The 26205-nt window shown below is 42.8% G+C and overlaps 1 protein-coding gene across 1 annotated transcript in view; it reads right to left on the bottom strand.

The window, feature by feature from the left end:
* Window positions 1–26205, bottom strand: part of LOC146963900 (ryanodine receptor 3) — a 141932-nt gene that overhangs the window by 71064 nt on the left and 44663 nt on the right. The window contains exons 3-21 of the mRNA XM_085767928.1: window positions 22805–22909; window positions 22104–22124; window positions 19021–19035; window positions 18424–18498; window positions 16324–16402; window positions 15639–15751; window positions 13254–13353; window positions 12409–12502; window positions 11527–11601; window positions 10805–10961; window positions 9986–10150; window positions 9413–9534; window positions 8292–8472; window positions 7091–7226; window positions 5546–5641; window positions 5092–5210; window positions 3604–3737; window positions 1930–2171; window positions 1421–1613 (exon numbers count right to left, since the gene is read on the bottom strand). Of these exons, the coding sequence (XP_085624054.1) occupies window positions 1421–1613; window positions 1930–2171; window positions 3604–3737; window positions 5092–5210; window positions 5546–5641; window positions 7091–7226; window positions 8292–8472; window positions 9413–9534; window positions 9986–10150; window positions 10805–10961; window positions 11527–11601; window positions 12409–12502; window positions 13254–13353; window positions 15639–15751; window positions 16324–16402; window positions 18424–18498; window positions 19021–19035; window positions 22104–22124; window positions 22805–22909 (2222 nt within the window). The remainder of the gene's footprint in view (window positions 1–1420; window positions 1614–1929; window positions 2172–3603; window positions 3738–5091; window positions 5211–5545; window positions 5642–7090; window positions 7227–8291; window positions 8473–9412; window positions 9535–9985; window positions 10151–10804; window positions 10962–11526; window positions 11602–12408; window positions 12503–13253; window positions 13354–15638; window positions 15752–16323; window positions 16403–18423; window positions 18499–19020; window positions 19036–22103; window positions 22125–22804; window positions 22910–26205) is intronic.

Here is a 26205-nt window from a genome sequence, read left to right as displayed (position 1 = left end):
TATCCTGCATGTCATTCCCCCCATTTCTGCCTCCCATTTCCTGTCACACTCTCAACTGTCCTATCGAATAAAGGCATGAAAAGCCAAAAAATATACTTAAAAAAAAAAAAACTTGCTAATATCTCTGGCTTAGTATCAAACTTGTATGTGACATTGCCTGTTGACCAGCTAATTTAATGATAATGTTGTCTGTAATTATTACATCTTGGATTAGTCAATTGTGTAATGAAGTGTAAGTGAGTTGTATAAATTATATAAATTAAATTGTAAGTCTAGTTGGGATATTTCCACTGTGTAATTCTTATTAATTACAGTACATTTAAGTGTACTACAAAAAAAGTCCTGTTGCTTATGAGCAATATCTAAGTTGCTTATTCATGTGCCTTTGCCTCAGAGTAATTTAAGTTTCTATCTGTTTTTGTTTTATGAGGACAGTTGGGTAATAGTTAACAAGAGCAGAGTCAGGAGTGTGATGTGGAGCTGAGAAACTGACTGCCGTGTAGGCATCAGTTCAATAATATCAATAAGCACTGCAGTACATGGGAGTTGGAAATAGCAAGGTGGAGGGGGAAAAGGTGGGCAGAAAAGAAGAGCAGAATGACACCTGGGCACCATCTTCCACATCCAAATTGAAAAACCTATTGTTGGAGGGAACTTGGACACACTTGTTAGGGAGACTCAACAGCTCTTGAAGATTTGGCTGAATGCTTTCTGTAAATGATATATAGTGTAGGAGAACAATGAAGACATTAAACACGCCACAGTTCGTAGAACATAATATGCCTGACTCCTAAGCGGGGAAAAGTAATGCACAACTGGAATCCTCTTCTCTTTCCTCATATGAATGAAAACAAAGCCCAAACAGACAAAGATGAAATAACTCGGAGCACTCTCCAGAATGTTTGAATGTTACTGCAGCACCTCAGAGGAAACTTATCTTTCCACTGCACAAACTCTATCAGGTATGGTATTACTTTTTGAGAATCCATTTTTCAAGGCAGTATGAAATGAATTCACTCTTTGAGCGCTTGGCATGACCAAATTAAATCACACTAGTCTCTTGGTGTCAAGTGTCTCTGGGTTTCAAAGAGTGAAAGCTGTAATGCAAAATGCTGCTTTGCTCTACAAAGAGTCAATCATGGAATCATGGGAAAAACTGCTGGAGCCTGAAATTCCATTTTAGAGTCTTGTCAATCACACTATCTGCAGTCACCATGGCAACAGAGAGATATAGCCAGCATATCTTACCTCTGCCCAATTTGAAGGTCTTGATGATTAATACATTTGGATCAGAATCAGTGGTTGTGTGTTGCACATGCATACCGTATGTGGTATATATATATATATATATATATATATATATTTGTGATATACAGAATGTATGTTTCAGTGGAGCCACACAGGAATGACAAACACTCACTTGACTCCTGCAGAGAAGCTGACAACGGGGAAGAAGAAGCCGTCTGTATTGAAATTTTCGAACATGCCCTGGACGGGCTGTCCATTGATCCTGAAAGAGATGCTGGGTGCTCCCAGGTCCAGACAACAGCTCACTACATCCTCTGAGGTCAGGATGTGCTGGTTCATGGACGCAACCGCCCGCGGAATACGACCTGTTCATGACACACACACACACACACACACACACACACACACACACACACACACACACACACAGTTATGTGAAATATGGCCTAGTGAGTGATGCTGGCATGTATCACATCTTTCACACACAGAAATACACACAGAGGACAGATTTGTACACACAGTTACACACAGTCTGGGCAAGAAGATGGCCCCTGCAGGGTAATGATTCTGTCTAGACACAGCCTGGCTATAACCAGGGTTACCACCCAGTTTTTATTGCATGAGTTTATTATGATCTCAGCTCCACAAACAGAAAAGCAGACTTTCCCTCCTTGCACTGACCTGACCAGAGGTGGAGTCCATCAAAACCAAAGGAGTAGAGGTCATCTCCAACTCCGTTGCCTCCCCAACCTTCTCCTCCTCCAGGGTAGGGAGCGTATCCTTTTGTGTTGGCCCAACCCACTCTCAGGTGGGAGGGCTCGCTGGTCACAAAATGGTCCACCTGGTCTATCATCAGCTCATAGTACCACTTCTTATACTGAGCCGAGCCCTCGCTCACCCCCAGGAAGATGTTTGGTCTCATGCTGATAATGAAGTGAAACATAAAATCGTTAGTCATCCCTCAGAGCAATTTAAGATCTTCTCATTTTTATTTGTAATACCTTACTTCTCTTAAAACTAATGAAAAAAGCCTGCCTTTAGGATAAAATCATTCAATTTGCTTCAATGAATTTGGCCCAGGAAGTTCCTGAAAAGTAATATCTTAAAACAAGGCAGATCAAAGCAGATTAGTTTCTGCTACTGTCTAATTAGATCTGAGATAAAATCAGAGTTAAATTATCTTTGCCTCACAAAAATGTTTCTTCTTATTGTAGAAAGACTAAAGGTTGAACGTTATTAAGAAATAACATGAGTGGTTTCAGTATACAGTGCGTCATTGTCTGAACCATGATGTCATGGCTGAGAATATACTGCCCCCGTTCTAATTTGCAGACTCTGCTGTTAAGTGTACAGAGACCACACTTGACTTGTATTTTTAGACATGTACCATGTACAATTAATTACAAGGTCCAAAGACAGGAATGGTGAAGGTACAGAATAAAATGGTTGGTGCTCTGGAGGTGCATGGTTGCAAATTCAAGTTAGTTAGTTAGTTAGTTTCATTTATTGTCCACTGTGTGGAAATTTGAAAAACAAAAACAACAAGCAGGACGACAACAACAACAACAACAACAACAACAACAACAACAGCAACAACACTTACACACAGACAAAAAGCAGGACAGCAGTGGCAGTTACATTACAACACATCAACGGGGCATGGTGTTCAGTGCCCCAATTGCATTATTGCAAACTTAGCCTAGCTGTTACATGAGGGATTTGCACATCACTAAATTACAAACGACACATATTAGTTCTCCTATAGGAATCGGCTGCTTTTAAATATTTACACCCAGTACTTCCCAGGTCTAACTGTTGGATAGCTGACTCACCCTAATATATAATGGCATGTTAATGATGGTAAAATTGGAATAACAGTGCAGACTGAATCTGACCCAAAAGCTGTTAAAGATGTAAATTGGGACTTTGACAAAAATAACACAACATTTAAATTTACTATATTTCATGCCAATGAGATTAAGTTTTATGAACTAACAACTTCGGCTAAGTTAGCTCTTGATAATTCTACTCAATAAATAACTCTGAAAAACACATATTTCCGTCAGAATACATAATAAAACCATCCCTACACTTACAAATTTAAGAAATATATTATCAATTAACCCACTGGAAATTATAGTTGGGGTATGAGGTGCAACAATTGTATTCCTGAAGTTTTGATGTCATTTGGTAACGTGGTTATTTCTTGAAATTAAACCTAACGTCCTTCATTTAATTTATTAGATTTTTTAAATATTAATCCTAAATGAAGGGAAAAAAAGAAAAATATAAAAATCTAAATATCAGAGAACAATGTTTAAAGATTGGTGAATGGTGCGTATATGGCATTCTAACCTCTGTACGTCATTGACCAGCTGGGTCTGCAGCAGCAGATCCCTCTTGGGCAGCAAGTGATCACAGATAAGGTTTTGATTGGTTCGCACAGCTACACCATTACACACACACAGCGAACAGAGCACATCCAGGATCTGCAAAAGGAAAGTGGAGGCAGAAAATGAGCAGCAATAACACGGGGAAGACCACAGCACCCGCCACCCTCCCTCCCACCACAATAACTGATTACCCACTGACCAGATTTTCCCTATTAAACTGTGCATATGAATCCATACCTTTCAAGAAATGACTAATTATCGTTGTCTCTAATCACTGTCCAGGTTGCTGCTCTAGGGTCAGCCTCTTTTCATGCAATCACTGCATAATAGCTCTATGATGCTTATTGGGGGCAAAAACATGTCCAATAATATCCCTTTGATGTTAGGTTAACAAAGCCGTAGAATTAAATGGGCCGAGGAGCTCAGCCAAGGGTGACAGGCCAAAGCACCTTCGCTTTATCATTGGTCCTTTTCTCCTGCCTCTGTGGAAAAATGATACATTTGGGCTGATTTATGACTCAGCCCGGCTCACTGCCCGCTCGTGATCTCATTTCACTGTTAAGCTGATTGATTCATGATGCGGATGCACTGCACCCAAACCTCCGGGAAGCTCCTGCCGAGATAGAAGTTTGCATGCTGCGGGAGGAAGGTAAGCCCAGGTAGCTAAAGAGATGAGTCAGTGACAATCAGGCCCAAGGGGAACTGTAACGGTAATTAATGTGCTTTCAGTGAACTGTTTTGGTTAGCCAAACAAGGAAAGAGTTGGAGGATGACTGGATGCAAGACGAAGAGACACAATGCACTTTCACTTTCAGTTGTGTGCTTTCTTGCTTGACTAAAGCCTTCAGCTTCAGACTGAAGTGAAGCTGAGACCAGCAGTAGGTTACCTTAGCTGAAAGACCAGAAACAGGACGAACCGACAAGACTGTCTCTGTTGAAGTTAACAAAGTCAACCAACCAGCCTTTCTTAAGCACAATGCACAAAACTAAAGTGTATGAATGAATATTATCCATTCAATTAGCCGGGGAACTATCTGAGACCCTGGAGGATACTGGTCTTGACTATTGACGTGTTGGTTAGCAGATGCAGTATATTGTTACATTTGCATAGTCAGATGTTTCTCTCAGTCTCCAGTTTTCATGTTTTTATATACAGCTACAGCCACATATTGACTTTACAGACATGTGCTTTGTATACCGTAGATCTTCTTGTCTGTCGCTCAGCTAGAAACAAATTTAACATATTTTCAAATCATTTTATTCTAAATTGCTATTCTGTATTCTCAGTATGTGGTTCCACTTTCCACCCACACCACAGACACATTTACGTGATTTACAACTATAGGTTCAATTATACAACCTTCTCTTTGAAGCTCTATCTCATTATACACACGGTGGAGATGGAACCCCACATTAGCACTTGACTGAAGAAACGCTACTTGCTGCTCACCTTGTGGTTACGTCCGTGCTTGTAGAGCAGCGATATGATGGACCTAATGTGTCCTCTCTGGATGATGTTGAGGGCCTCTGGGCTCTCAATTAGAATGCAGTGCAAAACTTCCAGGATGCCTGCATAACCGCAAAATTCATCAATTAGTTAGCACCCGCAGAGGAGAAGACACAACAGAGGACACTTGTCAAAGAGACACCCACGTAGATCAACAGGGAACACTCAGTGCTGCTGGTACATTCCTTACTATTCATTTAAAAAGCAGGAGAACCTACTTTTTTTTTTAAGGACGCACTGTCATTTTTTTTTTTTTTTTACATCTTTTAAGACTAGTGTCCCCGCTGAGGAGAGCTGGATTGTCACCAAAGGATTTTGATAGCTTTGTGCAGTGTAACTCACAAATGCTGCTGTCTAACCGAAGGCTCAGTGTGTGTGGGAATAATAATGACTGTACCTGAGGAAGACTCAAGTCTCTCCAGCTTGCTCACCAACCAGTCTAAGTTGTTGGAGAACTGGGTGCAGTTGTTCCTGTTCCCTCGGATTAGCGCAGCTGCATGATAGAAGGGAAAAAGTGCGCACGACTCAATATTTTGTGGCAGAGATGACAGTGTCGCTTGTTTGTCTTCAAAGTTGTCCGATGGATCCCCTTCAGTGCACTGCCAAATCTCACTCCTTACACAACAGCGAAAACAATGTCACCCAAAGGTGGACACCTTAAATGCACACTCACAGCCAAGGTAAGCGAGAGGTTCTGACACCCGTATACATATTAATTTGGAAGATGCCTCAGATAGAGAGAGGGAGCGCAACACGGGGAGAAAAGACATAAACATACGCGGACAACCACACCCACATATGTCCTAGAAAAAGGAAAAAAAAAGACAGGGTCACACAGACAGGCGGGGAAGAAAGGAGGGGAGGCATCCCAAATCCACTTAGCGTTGCGCTGGAGCAGGTGTGTGGAGGAGGGAATGGGGGAAGAGAGGAACGTGGCTGGAACTCTAATACGAGCCAGGAGGTGAAATCAGTGTAAATAAGAGTGTGAAGGACACACTCGGAGGGCAGAGGGGCTTCAGCGTGGCTGAATGAGATAAACTTTACATAAAGGCGGAAACATGACAGGAGGAAAATCACACCTGCTCAGTTTTCTTTTGCTCATAAATGCACCTTTTATGTCATAACAAATGAAGTGAAGTGGAAATATTCAAGCCAAACATTGTAATCATCGGATACACGACGGCAGGAATTTCAAACAGAGGAAGACAGCAAAAAAAAAAAAAAGATATGTATATTTTTCCTTTTTTTTCTACAAACATGCCAAGTCTTTTTAGTGAGCTATGTCCGTATTTGACAGAACATATTCTAGCTGTGCAAGGAAGTAAAGTGAATTTGAAAAAGCAGGATGGATGACATTGGGCTATAGGAAGACACACGTAAAGCAAGGACAAAAGAGAAAACAGCACGGACAGTAATGAGAACTGACATATAATGGTCCAAAAGCCAAAATTTGTGTAGGTATGTGTGTGTTAGGGTGTGTGACGACTGATCTTATTGGGCGGATGCTTTGGAAGCACATCACATAAACTGGAAAGCTCTTTCGTATGAAACGGGCCACGTGCCATCAAGTCTTTTCCGCAAGAATGAGAGACTGTGGTTGTTGTGAGTATTAGAGATGGGAGGTGTTTATGGTGTGTGTGCACTGTGCACATGTGTGTTGTGTGTCTGTGTGTATTTGTTGGGGCTGTTTCAATTCTGGCAGCCTCTGAATTCAATCCTCCACTCCGAGGCGTCTGTAAATGGCCGGTTAAATACCAGGTCAGCACAGTTGTTGGTCACTGAGCCACCGCACTCGCAGCTACTTTATCCTCAGACGACGACTCTCGTCTCTGTGATTGATTACAGTAGGGAAGTGGTTCAATTGTGTATGTGTGTGTGTGTGTGTGTGTGTGTGTGTGTGTGTGTGTGTGTGTGTGTGTGTGTGCGTGTGTGAGCTTCTTACCCAGCAGCTCATACAGCAGGTTCAGAATATCTTTCCAGGCTGCTCCGGCCTCAGACCCAGCACACTCCCCAAAGTGGGCCGCGCTGTTGTACACGTTCAGACGGTCAATACAGTTGGACACCAGAGTCAGCATGCCCTTGGAAAACACAATGATTCACCATAGATTGATTATTAAATCCACATACATACGCATGAGGGTAAAATAACTATGGAATAAATGCATTTTAAACATTGAAATAGATCTGATATCGACGACAGGCTGTTATTACTATGAGAGCGTAATTTGGCGAAAATCTTCTCCTGCAGTATTAAATTAGTTGACCATCCTGAACGCAGCCCTATGGCTCCCTCCTGACTCATTTGGTGGCCGTGTCACGATGATTTATACTACTGAGAAATATCTATAGTGATCAGATATGCTAAATGGAGAGCATTAAAAAGACAAAATGGAAATTTCAGATGATTTATAATGTCAGGAGAAATCACGAGTCAGCTGTCTGCAGTGACAAATTGACCTTCTAAATGTAATATATTAGGGGTGGGACAGACGTGTGCTCGTTTGGTGCATTAGCACAGAAAGGCAGGTAAATAGGATGAGAGCTAAACTGCTTAAATTTGCATAATTTGCAAATATTAAACCATCCATGTTTTATGCTAATGTTTGTAAAAAAAAAAAAAAAAAGGTACATACATTCAATTTAGCTAATTCACATTCATGTTGGCTTGAGGCTATGGTGACACATTGTTGTAGCTTATTAGAGTTAAGAAGAGTTTGGATAGTTGACATCATAGCCCCCCCTCCAGTACGGCGGCTGACATTTCGTAATTGATGAAAGCAATTTAGGTCTTAGAGGCTTAGCAGAAAGCTTCAGTGCACTTGTGCCAGCCTCAGGAAAACTTATAACACCAAAGCTGCTGACGCCTTCAAATGCAATGCCTCCAAATACAAGATGGCATTGAAACACACCTCAAAGAATCAATTGCTTTAGCCTTTCACATACTTTTTTTTTTTTTCATTTTACAACTTCGCTACTGCTCTAGGCTCACTCTTATGTGCAGCGGCTTCCGAGAATCACCTCAATCACAGCCCTTCACTCTGGGTTTTTATTATTTCTGCTGTACTGCAGAACGGCTCATGGTATTACTAATTGATATATCACGGACTGTTAGTTTGCCAAGTCTCCTCTGTGGTGAAACTCACTTCCTCTTTGAATAGGTTCTGCCGGTTCTTGAGTGAGCGCAGCTTGATCTGCCTCTCTTCGTGCTCCAGCTCAGCATCAGGGAGCTGGAAATAGGTGATGAGGTCATTGAGAGTTTGGAGCACCTCCTCGACGGGCAGAGCGACCAGTGCCCTGTTCTTAAGACCCAGACAGTCCAGGTCTCTGGGAGGGGGGAGAAGGGAAAACACAGAAACATGAATAGACACAGAAAAGCTCTCATTCAAACAAGACGGCCGTCCCTTGCCGACGTTTGTGACCATGTATAGTTTTCAAAATATTCGTGATCATCACAGATGCCTTTAACCTCAGGTAAATTCACTCTTACTGGGAGGCTGAGCCGACTCGAGGAGAAGCTGTGATGACTAATACAATGTTTAGCCCACAGGTTCATCCATGCTGAAATGCTGATTTCCTCTGGCCTGCTAAAAATAGCTCCTGTCGTACACGTGGGAGGGCTGTGGGGAGATGTATGTGTCATAGCCGCAGGGGGGCGGGGTGGGGGGCTGACAGACTCTCACATGTTCCCGCCATGAGTGCCCCCGAGCCCAACCCCATGGGACAGTGGGCCATTTGATAAAAAAATTAATAAAAAGGTAGAGGAAGCATCCACTTACGTGCTCCACAGCTCCTTTTTCCAGAGCTGGCCGTGCGTAGCTGTGACGCTGCTTCAGTGTTTGCCGTTTGGAAACGCATGACTGGACCACTGAGTGAACTGTCTGGGGCTTTGGCCCAGAGCTTCACTCTCTGGTGGGTATATATTCACAATCAGGAAGGGATGTTCCATCAGGACAGTGTGAGAGTCTGTCAGGCTTTGAGATGTCTGATTTTTCTCAGCTTCAGCTGGAATTTGGGGATGAGTTGATGCCGGGAACTCGTAATCATGGATCACATGTACTAACAATTTCTCTACTCTCGTCAGTTTGGTGCTTATGTAACTTGTACCAGTGACAGTACACTTTATTACCATAATAAAGTGACTAAGGATAAATGTGGATAGTAATTTGGTTTAATTGGGCAATTTGTGCGATCACGTCACTGAGTGCACTGGTGAGGAATTTAGCAGCAAGTTCTTGTTTTTTTTTCCCAACATACATAACAGTACCTGATGAATCTGTTGAAGAGCAGAGTGGTGTTGCGGATAATGCGTGCTGCGCGGGACTCTTCATGTTGACAGCGCTGCAGGGTCAACCCATCGTCCATGTGACCTTCAGAATGTAGACACGCCTTGAGACGGCGTCACAGAGAGAAAGAGGGTATGAGACACTGATATGAGACGACGGTGGGAGAAGAGCAAACGGATCGAGAGGAAGCCATTTAATGGAGAGAAAAAAAAACCTCCAGTCATTCACAGCCAGCCATGAACCACAATGTCTGGAACACAGGTGCTGACACTACAGGCTATCTGGCTGTGTTTACATGGAGGACACATTGTTACACACATTATCGTGCACACGCCTCTATCACTTCTGCCACTGTAGCCAAGGGACAGGGTTTATTTTTAGTCGAGGTATAGATCTGAACTAATAGACAATCACCTTAACTCAATCAGCTCATTACCCCGAAAATAATTATCTGCTCCGAGGAATCTCATTTATTAATTCTGTTTGTTTTTGTGTACGCTTTGCATTGCAAGCTGAAGACAGAACTGTGTGTGCTTGTGTTTGTCTCCGCTCACTCGTCTCTTGAGGGGACCCAGACGGGCAGATTTGACATCAGGTGCCTGATAGGAGAGCCAGAGTCCCGTGGCCACGTGCATGATGAAGCAGAGCGAGTCCCCGTATTTAATCTCCGCCATCCCCATGCCCTCGATGTCCCGCTTGGGGCTCTGCTCCAGCTTCTCCTGCGCAGGGGGACGAGAAAATGAACATGTCAAAGCTGTCAGCGAGATGCATGAGCACGCTAGTATAATACAAACATGTGCACATAGAGAGGTGCCGCATGCAGATTTGTTTTTAATCAAACCACCAACCAAATGTCAACGGCATCTGCTGTTTATGGTTCTATCCATCACAGTTATTGTATTTGTTTCTGCCATTAGGATCAGCAACTGGTAAATCGACATTGAAAAAGTCCAATGATAAATGACTTCACTTATATTCCATAATACCTGCTTTAAATCCACATTGGAAGGGTCACTAATAGGCTCACAATCACTGGCCATATCTAGAAACTCCATTACAGAGTATGGCTAAATGGTCGGTTCAGTCAGAGTTGGCAAGATCAGCTAAATTAACCTCTATGGCGCAGCTTTCATTGGTCCAATAATTCTTGTAATTTTCATTGTCCTTGAAAAAGAATGGTGATTTTCCAGTCCAAGGGGAGTGGGCGGTTCATTTGTGCAGGTTTAGAAGAGTTCCTTTTGTAACGCCTTCTCAGTGACGCCTAATGAGAAAGTGTGTGGTTGATCCTGTGTGACAAAGGTCACCTTGAGGAACAGCGGGGAGTCGAGTGCATGCGTCCTCGTGTTTGTGCCCTTCTATCTGTGTGTCCTTGCCTTAGAGACTCTGAAGCAGAAGGCAGTAGCTACGGTGTCGGACTTCTCTCGATCCTGCAGCACCAACCCCCTGTCCTCGGTCAGCGCCAGGTAGTGACCAGTGGTCAGGTGGCGCAGTCTGAAGGGCTGGCCCCAGCGAATGTGGCTCCCACTCCAGCTGTCAAGGTCACACCAGCATGTTATAATGGAGCAAACATGCAAACATACAAGGAGAAAATGTTGTATTTCATAAGCCCTGAAGCCTAATATCTGCTAATTAGTTGATCTAAATGTTGCTGCAAGCTGTTAATTATCTGTCATACCCTGTGGTGGAATAATAAGCAAATAACAAATATTTGCCTAATCATTTCTCTTTGTTTCTGTTTAGGAAATTCAAAACAAAAGGGTAAAAAAAAACACAGTAAATGTGGAAATGGAAAAGGAAAGGCTGCATGCCTGTGAGGCTGGATGATAGACCTGAAAGAGACAGGGAGTGGGACAGAATGAAAGAGAAAGAGGGAGGGAGATCGAGAGGCCACAGAGCAGCATTCAATCATACGTGGAGAGAGAGAGAGGAAAGGACAAATGGCTATAGAAAGAAAAAATAGAAAGCAGAAGCAGCAGACAGCAAGAAAAAGGTGAGATGAAAAAAAGAGAATGATGGAAAATGAAAAACAATAAAATAGGAAGCAAGAGGCGGCAAGAAAGGGAATAGATAACAGATCAGGTGAAACACAGCCCACCTGATTCTGAGTGGCTCCAGCCTCCACAAGGACCTGGCCTTGGCGCCGGCTTTACCCGTCTCATAGTTGACTATCCTGGGGATGCCAGAGAAGAATGAGTGGGAGGTCTGTCTGTGGATGCTTTCAACGTCTAGCCACCACTGATACTGTCAAGGTCATTCATTCTGGCTTCGAAAGAACACCACTTGTTTACTCTCATTTGCCACACTGATGTTCACTGGAAGGATGTTCAATTCAGACACGTAGAAGCACACATACACACTCTGAAGCATATTTACTCTGCAGACTACAGCGTCACATCCTTCAAAAAGAGACATGTGTGCCCTGATAACTCACAGCTACACTGTCTATCAGTGATACGGGTGACTGGGACCAAAGATAAAAGAAATCGCTCATCATCCCTCCTGCTGACAGCTTGGAGTGTGTGATCTCCCCCAGAAAAAACACAAGACATCTAAAAAGAAAAACATGCTCTTGTTGAATTTCAAGGACAACACTAGGAGAAAAGCCAAAGCTGGAAACCTAAATCAAATCCCGCCCCCATATTTGCCATGCCGTGTTCTAAAAATAGACTGTGTGTGTGAGAGTGTGTGTGTCCTGTGTCTGTAGATGTATGTACTTCTCCTGGCACCTGGCTGAATGTGTATGAGCCTTGACCACTGTTTTGACCCACTTCAAGTCCAGTGTGCCATTTTCCTGCAGCCTACCTTATCTGTGCTGGCACTAAGCAGCGATATGGGAGATAAAAATAACACAGCTGCTATGTTGACTCCCCGGAGAGCCGAGTGTTACGTCGGTCACGGGCATTTTTATGAAGCGAGGTGGAAGCGCCTAACACTGCAAATTTAGTCTTGTTTGTTCAACACTTGCTACGTTTCACACCTCTGCTGCTCTTCACTCTGGTCTGATCCAGGGATGGTCACTACCTCATCGTGTCCATGGAACAGCCGCATCACATGACCACCCAGCAGGTAGCCTACAGGGAAAGGATGGACAGACGATCAAGATACACATCTGAGAGATGCAATCTGGAAAGTGGGACTACCAAGGTCACAAAAGTAGGGTGTATATTTAGGGAGCACTTTTGCATTTTAGCTGGGTTTCTGAAACACTCAAGAAAAAAATGCAAATGTGACAAAGTGTTTCCTACATACACTGTCAAAGAAAAAAAGATCCACATTTGAAATTGAAAATTAAAATTGTTAAAACTCTTGTTGTTTCTTATTACTTGAATGGGATGTTAATTCGAGTCTAAGAATATCACATGAGTGTAGAAGTTTGAGCATGTGGGGCTTTGCTTCAGCTAGCTAGTAGAAACTTGAAACCGTATTAAAAGTAGTTGTAAGTTGTGTCTTACTGGTAATTGCTTAATCAAGTTCACAAGACAAGTGGTTATAAAACACCCTAGCAACACTACATCTTCAGAGGCTACAGCGAGTCATTAACAAAAAGTGAGGATTTGGGCCAGGGCTAGCTGGTTAGCATGCTAAGCTAAGCAGGAGAAAAGACGTGATACATTGGTGTTGTCTTCTCAGCACTGGACACAGCCCTAGACAAGTAAAGGACAATTGATGCTGAACTTGCAATGTTTCCTCAGCTGTTTACACAAACAGCAACAAGCAAAAAAAAAAGTTTTTTTTTTATTATAAAATTAAAAAACATTGAACATTGGAAAGCAGTCGACATTTTTTAGAGGAGATCGTGAGGATATTGTGTATTGTCTTTACCTTCTTCTATGTTGCTACCAGAGCAGATTGGATGAACGTTCCACAGAGTTTGCATGAAGGAAGCATCCACCTGGATATTGCCATTGGAGATGGATAAGTGCTGCGATACACAAGGAGAGATAGCACACACTACTTACTAACTTGTGTACATAGCTGCAGGGCTCTCAAGTTTTGAAATGAGTTCAGAGTGAGATTTTACCAGCGGCAGCGGGGATTTGGTTGAAGTGGGGATGGATGTCTGACAAATGATTCATAAATTCATTAAAACAAAAATATTTATGATTTATGACTGGAAGTTAACCAGGGGCGTCATGCAACCCAAAAATTGGATGGGGCACAGTGAATGCGAATGTGCTATCGCGTGCATAGCGCGCACAACATTTTTTGGAGGATGCCCTCAAATCACTTATTTTGGGCACTTATACAGGACTCTACACTAGTATTTGTTAGTTTATTTTTAGAGCACAGCACAATGAAAAATGTTTAAGTAAAACGTTATTTAACTTTTAAATAATGTTGAGGGTCCAATGTGACCCATCTTTACATTTAGGAACAAAAAAACCCTAAACATTTTTCCTCTGTTGAACTTGTTCTTGACCAACATATTTGATACAGATTAAATGGTCTTTCCTGCCACTACACTATGATGATTACTGTATTTAACTACTTAGGCTAAATCACAGTAGCTAAACTGATTTGTTGAAGCCTGATGTAAACATTAATAAAACTCAGTAACCAATCACACAGGCAGCTCCATGTTGTCTCTGTGTGATGTTCAGGGACAGGTCAGGACAGTCTGAAGACAGAGAGCTCTGAGGGTGAAGTCTATAATAATGAGATGAGATGAGAGACACCTGTGACAGTGACAGGTCTGTTTTACGTCTTGACCGCATGTCAGCTGATCAGCTGCAGCAGATGAAACTCCGCTGTTCTCAGCTCCACCGCGACGAGCGGTTTTTTTTTTTTTTTTAAATTAAGCTCCGGTAGCAACACGGCTAAAATACGGGAAGATACTGTAAACTGGCGCGGATCTGGTGTGTTTACCAAAGCTTGGTTGCCGTGTGATCAGTGCGCCCCATAGACTGTAAAAAGAAGGTGCGCCCTCAAATCTGTTCCACTGTTAAAGCGGTGCAACTTGATGGACGTCACCGTGGTAATTTAAATGCGTGAGAAATACAATGTGTGGCGTGTGAGCGTGTGAACGGGTGGGAATGCGTGTGTCACACGCCAAATGCGTGAGACTTGAGAGCCCTGTAGCTGCCAAAGACTGTTGGAAGACAAACATTCTTTCATGATGGAATAAAATGTTTCATCACCATGGACCTGTCACAGTTTAACACATTCTGGTTTGCCAAATCTATTGAATCTCACAACATGACAAGAACTAAATAAGAGTTTAGTTTCTGTGGAAAGACCGACACAGGTGATTCAACATGAAAAGTGAGTAAAGTCTGAAACAACCTGTCATCACTGATCTGACAGCAAACTCAAGTTCATCATTGAGAGTTGAGGGAACCATCAAACTGACAGATGCCTTGAGGGATTAGGGATTTATACCATCTGGGGGAGCTGTGATGCTGCGCTGGTGTGTTTTACTTGTGTGTTTATGTGTCACATTCTACACCCCCCCCCCAAAAAAAAAACCACACACACACACACACACACAGACATTTAAGGCAGCTGTGTCCTGATCATCCCTGTATGGAGCCCTTGGGTGCTGCCTGTCCCCACATAACACTGTGTGGGTGACAGTAGGGACAGAGTACCGGACTGACGTTGAGAACTCTTAGGCACTAGTGGTCAACCTGCTGTGCCCCTCCTGCCATCGGGGGGTAAACAGCGCCTGGCTGCTGTCACCAATTTCTCAGATCATATGGATCATGCTTCTGAGGTTTACATTGGACCTTACTAAGATACTGAGCTCAAAGGGCTGAATGATCTTACTGTAAAAAAAAAAAGAAAAGAAAAGAAGTCAGAAGTCTGAGAAGGTCAGCTCAGACCTGTAATAGCGACATGGTTATTATTAATGATGTAGGAATGTGATGATAACAGGAGAAGCTGACACTGGCAGCAGTCTAAAGAAATCATAATCCAAACCAGACATTTCCACTGCAGACAGACAAAATTTTGATGTCATTGTTTGCAGTCTCACAGTCACCCAGAAGGAAGAAGTTGTTGCTTCTTTCCGTTAAGACTCCCGCAGGAGAGAGGTCATGAGGAGAGTGCAGTGTGTGGTAACAGGATTGGGATAATCTGAAATTTTGTCACATCAGGCAAAGCAGACTTGATGCTCTCCCAGTAAGACCTCTATATTATGCAAACACACACACACACACACACACACAGTGGCTGCATCAAGGATCAAATGGTAAATAATACACTTACAAGGTATCGCTCTGAGGACACGCTGACAAGGATGAGGTCATCACCGATGCGCACTTTCTCTCCTTCCGATCTCTGTTTGGAGGCAGGGTGGATGGTCCACCAACAGGCCTCACCTGAAACATATGCACAAATACATCATGCCACATTTACATTTTAATTTAAATGAAAGGTTTGTGATAAAACCCCACTGTCACTGACCAAATGTTCTCTGTAATTATGAATAATGTAAATAAGACCAGAGCAGGCTGAAATTAGAATTTGGGCTAATGTAGATGCGCCATAGCAACAATGCTTTCAAGTCGTATTTGGGTGACTGCTCATCCGCTGCAAGGCATGAAATAAATAATAATGCTAATATGAAGTGGATCCTGGTATCAGGACACCCAACAAGACTATCAAATGAGCTGCAGAGATGTAATCAGCTCTGACAAAAGAACCACACTGTATGTCTACACAGCTCCACGGGGAATATTAACTGAGATGCTGAAAAGACACAGTGAAATTCTATCATGAACAAATAAGGTGCAGGGAGAGAGATAAAGAGAGACAGAGACGGGATGAAAAAAAAGGAGACGGAGAGACAGAGCAACAAAGACGGAGATGGACAAAAAGAGATGGAGGCGGTAAGAGTGAAAGAGAAGGAAGAGGACGACAAAAGCAAACTGCACCGGAGCCTCTCTTTTACCTGTTGAGTCCTCCTGCAGGCCGACATCAAAGGACAGCTTATCTGTCTGTGACCTTGATGTCTTCAAACAGGCCAGGTACTGCGGTCAACACACACATCAAACCACATGAGACAGAGCTGTCACACACACAGACACTTTGACTTAATACGACTTAAAATGTTGGTGATATTTAATTAATCCCATCGGTCACAAAAGTGACCGTAAAAAATATTTCCAGTTTAAAGGCCCTAAAAATGTTAGTAAATGGAGTATCAACATATTTCCAAAAAATACTGAAGCAAGAAACCCTCCTGATCACATATGTGCAGTTTCATATGTTTAGTGTAAATTGTCACATGATCAGAGCTGATTACTTCCTGGTTGCACCATCTGAGGAAGATGGCTGCATCAAAGCCCCGACAAAGAAGGTCAGCAAAGAAGGTTGACATAAAGATAAGAGAAAGATTTTTGGGACACATCATCTTTAAGGTGTCTAGTATTGACATATGCATCTACAATCACTCAACTGTGTTTAGTGTGGTCACAGCATGAGTAAAATTGTCGATGGCAACAATAGTGACCGGTGGGATAACACAGTGTAAGTAGCTAACTTTCTACTTTTTAAAAACTTTCTTTTTTTATTACTATTATTTAAATTTGAATTAAACACAATATATGTTGGACCTTACAGACCCTAAAGCATTTCAGTTAACCTATCTCTCAAAGTGAAATACATGTTGTCCCCATTGACTGTGATATGGACTATAAGGGCGAGACAGGTCAATTGTCAGCCTGGCTGTTGAATGAAGGTTAGGCAAAACGATTATGTAAGAAACAATGTTATCAGGGATGATAACTTCCCTCTCACCACTACCCCACTTCCACCCACTGTTGGTGAAGAGGCAAATCCCTATACCCACCTGTACCCACCAGAGCAATCATGGGCAAACTCGCCCACAAAAGGCCCTGCAGCTGCAGGTTTCCGTTCCAACCAAGCAGCAGTAGCACACCAGACTTGATTCATTTCATCAACTGATCTCAGTCTTCAGACAGTTGATTGGTCAACCTGTATGCTCTTGATTGGCTGGAACTAATACCTACAGCCACACAACCCCCTGTGGAAGAGCCCGCCCATGCCCGCACCAGAGGGCCCAGACAGATGAGCCAAAGACCAAGTTGCAGGTGGTCAAAAATAAAATCTAAACATTCAAACAAACTTTATAAGGTGTCATATCTCAATCAGGTCCAAGAAGTGGTGGGGCCCCACATTTACATGGTCCCTCAATGCAGTCATAAGCAGCCACCTCTTCTACAGAGATGTTGTACAAAGGAAGTCTCATACATGGGTCAGTGACAAATAAGGGTTGGCAAGATGAGCAATTCATGAATTTTCTTTAAAAAAAACTATTTTAAAAGCTTGCATCAAATTTGTTAAAATGTGCATTTTGTAGTCATGTTGGTTTTATGTCTTTTGAAATTACATTTGAACCTGAACAAAAGTAAGACTGAGGTTATGCAGGTTATTCTGAGTGACCCCTATGTCAATAAGTCAATATTGCACTAAAAATGTACATTTACAATGGTAAAATGAAAAGTACACTAAAGCAATATTGCACTAAAATGTAAATCCAATAACAAAGTTACAATATGCATGTCTTAAATTTTTCACAAAAGTGACAATGGCAATGTTGATAGGCGTCTTTTTGTTTTTGCTTTTAGTTATTCTACATGTTTTTGATATGTAAAATAGCCCCACTAACATGTGATAAAACACACAAGCATCTGTTATGTATGCTGGCACTGGTAACAGTAAAAAAAAAAGTTCTGTAGTACAGCCCAGTTAAAATTGGGCTGGAATATAAGCAATTTGATAGCTATGATGGATATGTAAAATTAGTATATTATCCCACCGGTCACAATTGTGACCGACTATAAAACACACTTTTTCTCCTATTTTTCCATGAAAATTAAAAAAAAATAATGATTGATTATTTCAAAGGGTTGCTAATGGCACATGGTTTGGATATTTTCATGTCTGGGAAAAATGTGGGATTAAATGGGTTAAATCCCTCCCCTGCGATGCTCTGTTTTTAATCTTCTAATGATGATGAGTCTCTTACCATAGAGCTGAAGGAATGCCGCAGGAGGATGGCGTGTCCATACAGAAGAGTCTTGTGTCCGCCACTCTGCGCTGCCTATCGAATTCACACACACACACACACAAATATGTATTTACATGTCAGCTCAGCCCCAGTGGTGTCCCTCCAACTGCTTCCAGCTACACCCGACCTCTGGTACTGAACGTTGACCTCAGCGAGGACCTCCTCGCCGACGATGATGACCTCAAGCTGGGGAGTGTGGGGGGTGGGGGGGCACGTATCTCCTGGAGAGGGTTTGACACCTCATCTCGCCAATGAAGACATGCAATCTGACTGGCCACAGGAGATGGTGTTTCTGGCGTTTCCTGTATCCCTGAGCGAAACAGGATACGGGGTCATCTTTCCAGCACTCCGACTACAGGAATGTGGGAAGGATGCACAACTACTGTCAGTCTCCGATGCAAGGTCAACGTTAGCAGGGAATGGCTCCGCCGCTTATGGTGTTGGGTTAAAATGCAGGAGGAGGTTAAATGATATCTCTACTGGTAGAGATGCAGAGGGAATAAGGGGAAGTTTTTTTTGTTTTTTCCTTCGGCAAGCAACTCCAGTGTTACTCACCTTCCTTATGAGCCTCTAGGAAGCATTAAGGTAAGAAAGAGTGTCATTATTCGGAAGGACCTATTGTTCTGTTGAGCCTTTCTGCCTGACACTGCTCTATTGTAATCTTGAGTACAAATGATTAAATTCCTAGGGGCACACGTGTTTGTCAAAAAAATCTTTTACTGACGGGGCGACAAGTTGACTACCAATTCTTAGGCGTTTTACAAAACAACACTACTGGCACAAGACCCAGAAATAATGCCTGACTCGACGCCAAACAGCCAGGTTTAGCCATAAAAACGTCACATTAAACTGAAACTACAGGCACAGCAGGACACTAATGATACGCATCTGTAGATTTTCACAAAATTATAGCCATATATCATCAGAGAGATACATGAATCATGGCAGTGTTTCAAGAGAACATCCCACCATGCCCTGCCGTTCTTTCATTCTCTCTCTTTTTTCTCTCTCTCACTCTATCCCCCATCTTGATTGGCTACTGGGACAATAGCCCAGCCTGTGATTTGATGCAGTTGTGTCGTGCAGACTGCAGCACCGGCTTCCAGGCTTCTTCTGTGTTGCTGGCTACTGCTATACGCTGAGGTGCTGAGCTTAATGCGGCGAGGCACATCCAGCTGCAATCACCACAACCAATAAACCCCAAGACTCGCTCACTTCCTTATCCTGTGGCTGGGCAGTGTGTTATACAGATGGCTCATATCAGTGTAGAAAAAAAGTGGTATCTACATGTGGAGACACATTGCAGCAAAAAAAAAAAAAAAAATTCAATACACCTTGAGCAATACTGTAAAAACTATTACCCGCGACTCATTGAACCATAAAGGAAAAGACTCAGATCAAAGAGGTGTGAGAGAAGAAAACAGGCTAAGAACTGTATCAGTGATCTAGCTGTTGACCGCAAGTCACATCTTCATAACAATTTAAAGACGTGACATTTAGCAGGACGCAGCCTCCTGGTGTGTGAGCCCTGCAGCAGATTACATGAGTGTGTGGCCACAGTGTTGTGGTTTCTTTCAATAAAAAGACAGTAGGAAGAGCCACAAGCTGACGCCAGGCTGTGAGAAAAAAGAGGCTGCGGTGACAGCAGAGCGACACAAGCGCACTCGGGGGGTCATGGGAGCAGCTCTTGTTTCATGGATTGACTGATTTGACCAGCAAACCCCCCCAAATCAAACGGGTCAGCGCATTTTGGATTTGATGACAACAAATTTGCAACGAGAGGTCACCGGCGGATTGAGCTAAACAGGGGTCGGCATTTACACTTGCTGTTGGGGTGTTGTCTCCACAGGTCTTCATCCGTGCCTTCCAGCTAAAACAGCCTGTACTACCGATTTGCTCCAGCCACTGTCTATTGATAAGCCCATCTGTTCAAAGACATATTGATCTCAGAGACTCAGCCGGGACATATTCAACCTCCATTTCCCCTTTAATGGTGCTTCCTCCAGTGACATTTCAGCGCAGGCGAAGAATGATGAATGGGTAGACAATATCGAAAACAGATAAACGTGAGTGGTGAGAATGCACTGGAGTAACACAGTTAAAAGAGCCAATCCGAGCTATCTCAGAGTGTCTAAAGGTATTTGCTGCAAAGGCAGAAAAGGAGCAAAATGTTAAGAAAAAAGTATATGAGATGAGTAAATCTTCAAACGGTACAAAGTAGGAAACCAAACAATATTTAAAGTCCAACAAAAGACACATTTGTGTTTTTTTTTCTAATGGAAATGTTTGGGTTTGTTTGTTTTTTGCTCTCCGCCGCTGGAGACACATACACATGCCTGTGTTTGATTGACAGCGGCTGGCAGGCTGAGCTTTGGCAGGGTAAACAAACCGTGCTGTGGCTCATAAGTCATATGAGCACTAGCAGACACTGTGCTGTTAGCAGTGATGTTGAAGAGTTAGGGCCACACAAATGTCTGAACTGACCAATCAGGATGTGAACACAAAGTCCACGCTTTACCACCCCAACATCCTCCCTGTGACTTTTGCCTTGGTCTTCTCAACATAATGTTGACAATTCAGCAATATATACAATTCAGCACAATTCAGCAATATATACAGCATGTGTGTGTGTGTATATATATATATAAATCATGCCCTTTAATTTAATTTGGACTTTAAATGTGATGTTATGGTTTTAAAGAAGTGCTGATGCAAGAGGGAAGAGGCTGTACTAAGAGTTAAACGTGTCCATTTGAGCTTTAATTTAGCGTTTAATATTTTGATCACCCGTTCTTCCTGCTGAGGCTCAGAATTTCCCGCCTGCTAACTCCCCACAGCGGCAGTGGAACCAATGGTCTTGACTTCCATCATTCTGCCGCACAGATAAGTCCACACATTTGGCCACAAAGCTCCAACACTGACACATCCATTTATCTCACAAGTCAAGTCAATGAATATGAGTCTGAGCAACTGAGGGTTTATGGAAATTTTCACTATGATTATCCATGATGTGGCATTAGAAGGGTGAACTGGCTAAAACAGGAAAAAGATTCCAAGTCATGCTGGGAGATTCTTTTTTTTTTTTTTAAACCACCTCAGAAAATCATGATGATTTACTGTCTCATTGCAGAAATCTTGGTCTCAGCTGTTTGCATCATCTCTGCATCTTATACTATATCCTACGTGGGGGGTTGCACAAAACAAATGCTGCTGCATTGAACACCCATCCGAATCCCCCCGAGGACAAGACTAATGTTAATCTGACTCTAATCCAGCATTGGTGCCGCTCTAGTTCTCCAGCAGTGGAAGGTGTGTGTTGTGTGAAAACTGATGTTTGTGCAAAACCTTATTGGGAAGTCTATACCAAACTCTATTTGTCTCTGTCGACACAATCTACCCACCCAGCATTCACAAAGAAATCCATACGATCGTTTGTTATTTCAAAAGTGTGGGCTCTTGTGTTTGCATACTACCACAACTTCTAACAATTTGCTGATGTGAAGACAAACATTGGATGGTGACGTGTTAGAGGGCCAATGAGGGAAAAACAGGGGAACTAATCAAGGAGAGGTATTGTGACTAATCTACTGCGTCATGCATTAGGGATGAGTGGGGAATGATATGAGGGATGAACATACCCATCGATCCGGGCCGCGTGTCTATCATGCGGAAGATGGAGATTATACACAGAAAATAGAAGATAAAGATGGGAGAGTTACACATCTGTCACAGCAATGAAAAAGAGAAGGAATCACACTTGCAAGAAGACAAGAGAAACAACATCAGGAGCAGAGAATACAGTGATGAATGAGTGTTGATTACAAATTCAGCCACATAATATTGATCACACGGGCCGATTAGTTTTATCTTTTAAATTCTCTTATCAATTCTTGAGGGAAGAAAAAGCTAAATCTATTGGCAGCTGTTTTCTTTTGCCAATGAAGTGTTACAAAGGCAAATATGTAGCTAAATGATGCTCATTTCCTCCCAGGCTTGGTGTTAATCAAATGGGCAAAAGTGCCCACTGTGCACGAGGCAGGGCTCCCCTTCATCCTCATTGATATTCATGGGGGCCCAGACCTCTATGCAACTGAGGTCCCCGGGCCGCTGTAGCAGGCCCCTTGTTCCAATTAATCTCTTTATAGTGACTGAACAATACACAATAAACTCCTTTACAAGCTCCTCTTTTGAATGTCTAAACACAGTGGTGACATAAAGTACATGACTCGGGGATGACTTATGAAGAGTTGAAGTATGGACTGTGTAGTAGTGTGTTTGTGTGTATGTATTTACTGTACGAGTGTGTGTGTGTTAGTATTTGTGTGTCACCATCACTTACCCCTTCACTGTTCTGTCCGCTCTTAGCCAGCATCTCCTGCAGGGCCCGCACTGACAGAGACTGTTCCAGCACAAAGGTGCAGATGCACAGGTCTGGAGGAACATACTGCAACGACAGAGAAGTGTGTCTCCAGTTAAGAATCAACACAGCTAGGGAGTTTTTGAAAGGCTGCATTTATCTACACAGCATTACTCTGTGTTTTCATTTGAATAGTTTCAAGATGTATTTGAAGTTAATAAAAACACAACTGTCTTCTTTGACTAAACCAGAAGCTGGGCTTAAACAAGACAAGAGGAAAATGCGAGTGCTCTCTTCCTGAGGGCTCAGCTCCACGAAAACTTCACAGACATATGAAGGATTCTGTATATAATTTGTATTAAAGCAGAAGTAAGCGATATTTTTGTGTTAATATAAGTCTTAAATAGTTATATCTTCCGACAGCAATCACTTACATAGAGTGTTTGGACCGAAACACGGGTCTCTCAGTCCCTCTGCTCTGCTCTGAGCCGAGGAGAAAACTTGTATCCTACAATTTTTATCCAATGAGGAGAGAGAACGGCATGAAGGGCTGTGTGTGCAGCCAAGGGATGCGCCTGAATGTGGTGATGTAGGGACGAGGACCAATAGATCCATGACGAGGGCGGGGACTGCTAACTCCGTCGGCTGACAAGAAGTTATGGTGCGTTCAGGGCAACCCGTAACTCGTGTTTTTCCGACCAGTGAAGTCGTACCAGTTCGATCTGGTGCGAGTTCACAGGTCGGAAGTTACGAGTGGCCGTTATAGTGCACTTTCACAGACAACAGGCCGGAGAAACGCGAGTTGCGGGTTGCCTGGAACGCTACAAAGTCGTAAGTCGTGACTTGAAGCTGTAATTTGCGGTTTCAAAAGCCTGCCTGGAACGCAGCATTAGCCAAAACGACCGGATCGCTTACTTCTGCTTTAATTATATAACACATTAAAAATCATTGAAGTCCAATAAACATGTAGTTTATGTATTCCTGTTTGTTGCTGTTACATCTGTTACAGTGTGTAATGCTGTGTGATCTGTTTCCAATCTTAATTAGCCTCTTGTTTACTGTACAGCTATGTCCCTTGTTTAATTTGCATGAAAAAAAAGAAGTTAAAATAAACATAATTTTGCTGATTTCTGGGCACTACTGTATATAGCACATGACCAGGCTGGATGATTCACTCTTCTTTCAATCATAAATGACTGCTGGCGGTATCTGCATATTTACACACATGGGAGTACAGTAGTATCTTCTCATTTAGTTGTTAACCAGAATGGGAATATTTCGGTCTTACTGTCTTACTGTGCTGTAATACAGGGCCAGTGAAACACCATATATACAGTACAGTATCTGCTGTACAGCATCAAGTGCTGAAGTCAAGTGATGTCTGAATCAAAAACCCCGAGACTACCATCATGACAGGAGCTGCCTCAGAAAACGATCCTACTCTCCACTGACCCACTACGCCTCCTCGGCTCCCTCAGCAAAGCATCAGCAGTGTGAAGATCACCACGGTAACTTGTCTGTAGAGATTATGATTTAATGGCTTAAGAACTTTTTGCTATATGAGCAAAAATGTCCACATACAGCCAGAAAAATGAAAACTCCTCCCCAAAATCTACAGGGTAGATGAGATGCCCAGCCATAAAATCTCTGCTGACTGCTGCATTTTTAACTACGGTACACTAGAACCAAGATCGTCTTAATCGAGCGGGTGATATTCATTACAAGGTACTTTATAAACAGATTAAGTGCTCTCAGGTTAGTCTGCACCCAGATAAGTACGCCATGTGGGAAGAGAACACTCAAACACAGTGAAGATGCCAAATTGCATCCCAAACTGGTGCAGTGACGGATAGGACAAAAACGAATAAGGGAAGTTCACTGACAGAATGAGGGGAGCAGGAACGGAGAACTGTGGGGTGCGACGGCTATAAGATAAATGATACCAACCTAAACACCTGCCCTGGGCTGGCCTCCTTACTGAGTACCTCAACTTCTCCTTAACTGGATCATTCACTCAGGTAAATGTAACCTCATTTGCAAACTTCACGTAACACAGTTTCCGTTTGAAGGAATACTAATACAATGCATGAAAGTATAATCAAAACGAAGATAGCAAAACATGCAGTGTGTGGATACCTAACAACTCTGTTTCCACTGGCTCTACTACAGACACATTCCCCCATGTCACAAAATACAGACGTCAACTTGAATGGTTTGTTTTATTTTGAGAGACGCTATGAATTTATTTGAACCAAAAACATCTCCCAATTTCACACTCTTGTTGTACAAAAAACCCAAATTGCATTACACAAATAATTTGTTATTTCGGGGAATGATTCTTGCTTTATAGTTGCTCTCTTGCCAACAGATAAATGTGAGTTAAATTTGTTTTTCTGGCTGCTAAACCGTAGTATGCCCTTTGGAAGCTTCAAATTAATGGTCAGATATGACAGTTGTATTGAACCTCTCACCTGAATCTAGGCAAGAATCTAATTATTTACCAAAATGTGAAACTATTCACACTTGTACTCTGTACAATACTCTGTATTACTGAAGCTTCTGGCTCTGGCGTGCCTCTTTACTACCTAGCTTTCTCTCTGTCACTGTGGAGGAATCAGAGTAAAAGGCTCTGGTGGGAAGCGATCCACCCCCGCCAGCCCTCATCTCTCTGGGTGACTAACAGCTGACCTTTGCTCTCTCCAGGCGCAGGACTGTAACATTTGGTGGGGAGGGGAGCCGCCTCGACAAGAGCAGGGAAGTGAAATGAGGGTGTAGGAGAGCTGGAGGGGATGATGAGTGTCCAGCCCTGTCAGGATGTCCTCTCGCAAGGCAGAGGAGGAGGAGACAGCTTTACAACAGCTTGTCCATGCCCTGACGATTGGTTTATGACCAATGGTGTGTTTAGGGAGAGAGCGTAGCTGGACGATGGGCAAAGATAGATCACATCTTTATGTCTGTCTACAGAGACAGGGTCAAAAAGGGTTAAAGCTGACCGCCCCAAGGAGGTGACCTCAGCTCCTTCATTCCTTTTCAGCTTAATTGGTAGAACGGCTCAAACTCTTAAGCGAAGAGATAAAGACAGGAACTAAAAAACAATATATTTGCGCATATCAAATCAGCTGCTTCTGGTTTCTTGATTTGCAAACTGTACACACAACAGAGTGAGCCATTATGGTATGTGGGCATCTACCCTCCAGTGGTCATAATATTGAGTCACTGACAGGCGAGAGTTGCCGGTCGTATATCACCATCAACCAGCTTCTCACAGGCTGATTGATGTTGCCATTTAAACTGTGCGCACTTTAAATCAACCTCATCCTGTCGTCCGGCCTCCGTGCCCCATTACTAGAATAGTTCACCAAGGTAAGGAAGGAGGCATCCTG

This window comes from Trachurus japonicus, chromosome 22 (assembly GCF_045865225.1).
Source record: "Trachurus japonicus isolate A0001 chromosome 22, Traja_1.0".
Classification (NCBI taxonomy): Eukaryota; Metazoa; Chordata; class Actinopteri; order Carangiformes; family Carangidae; genus Trachurus; species Trachurus japonicus.
Note: the sequence above shows the minus strand (reverse complement) of the source record. Positions and strands in the feature narration are given on the sequence as shown.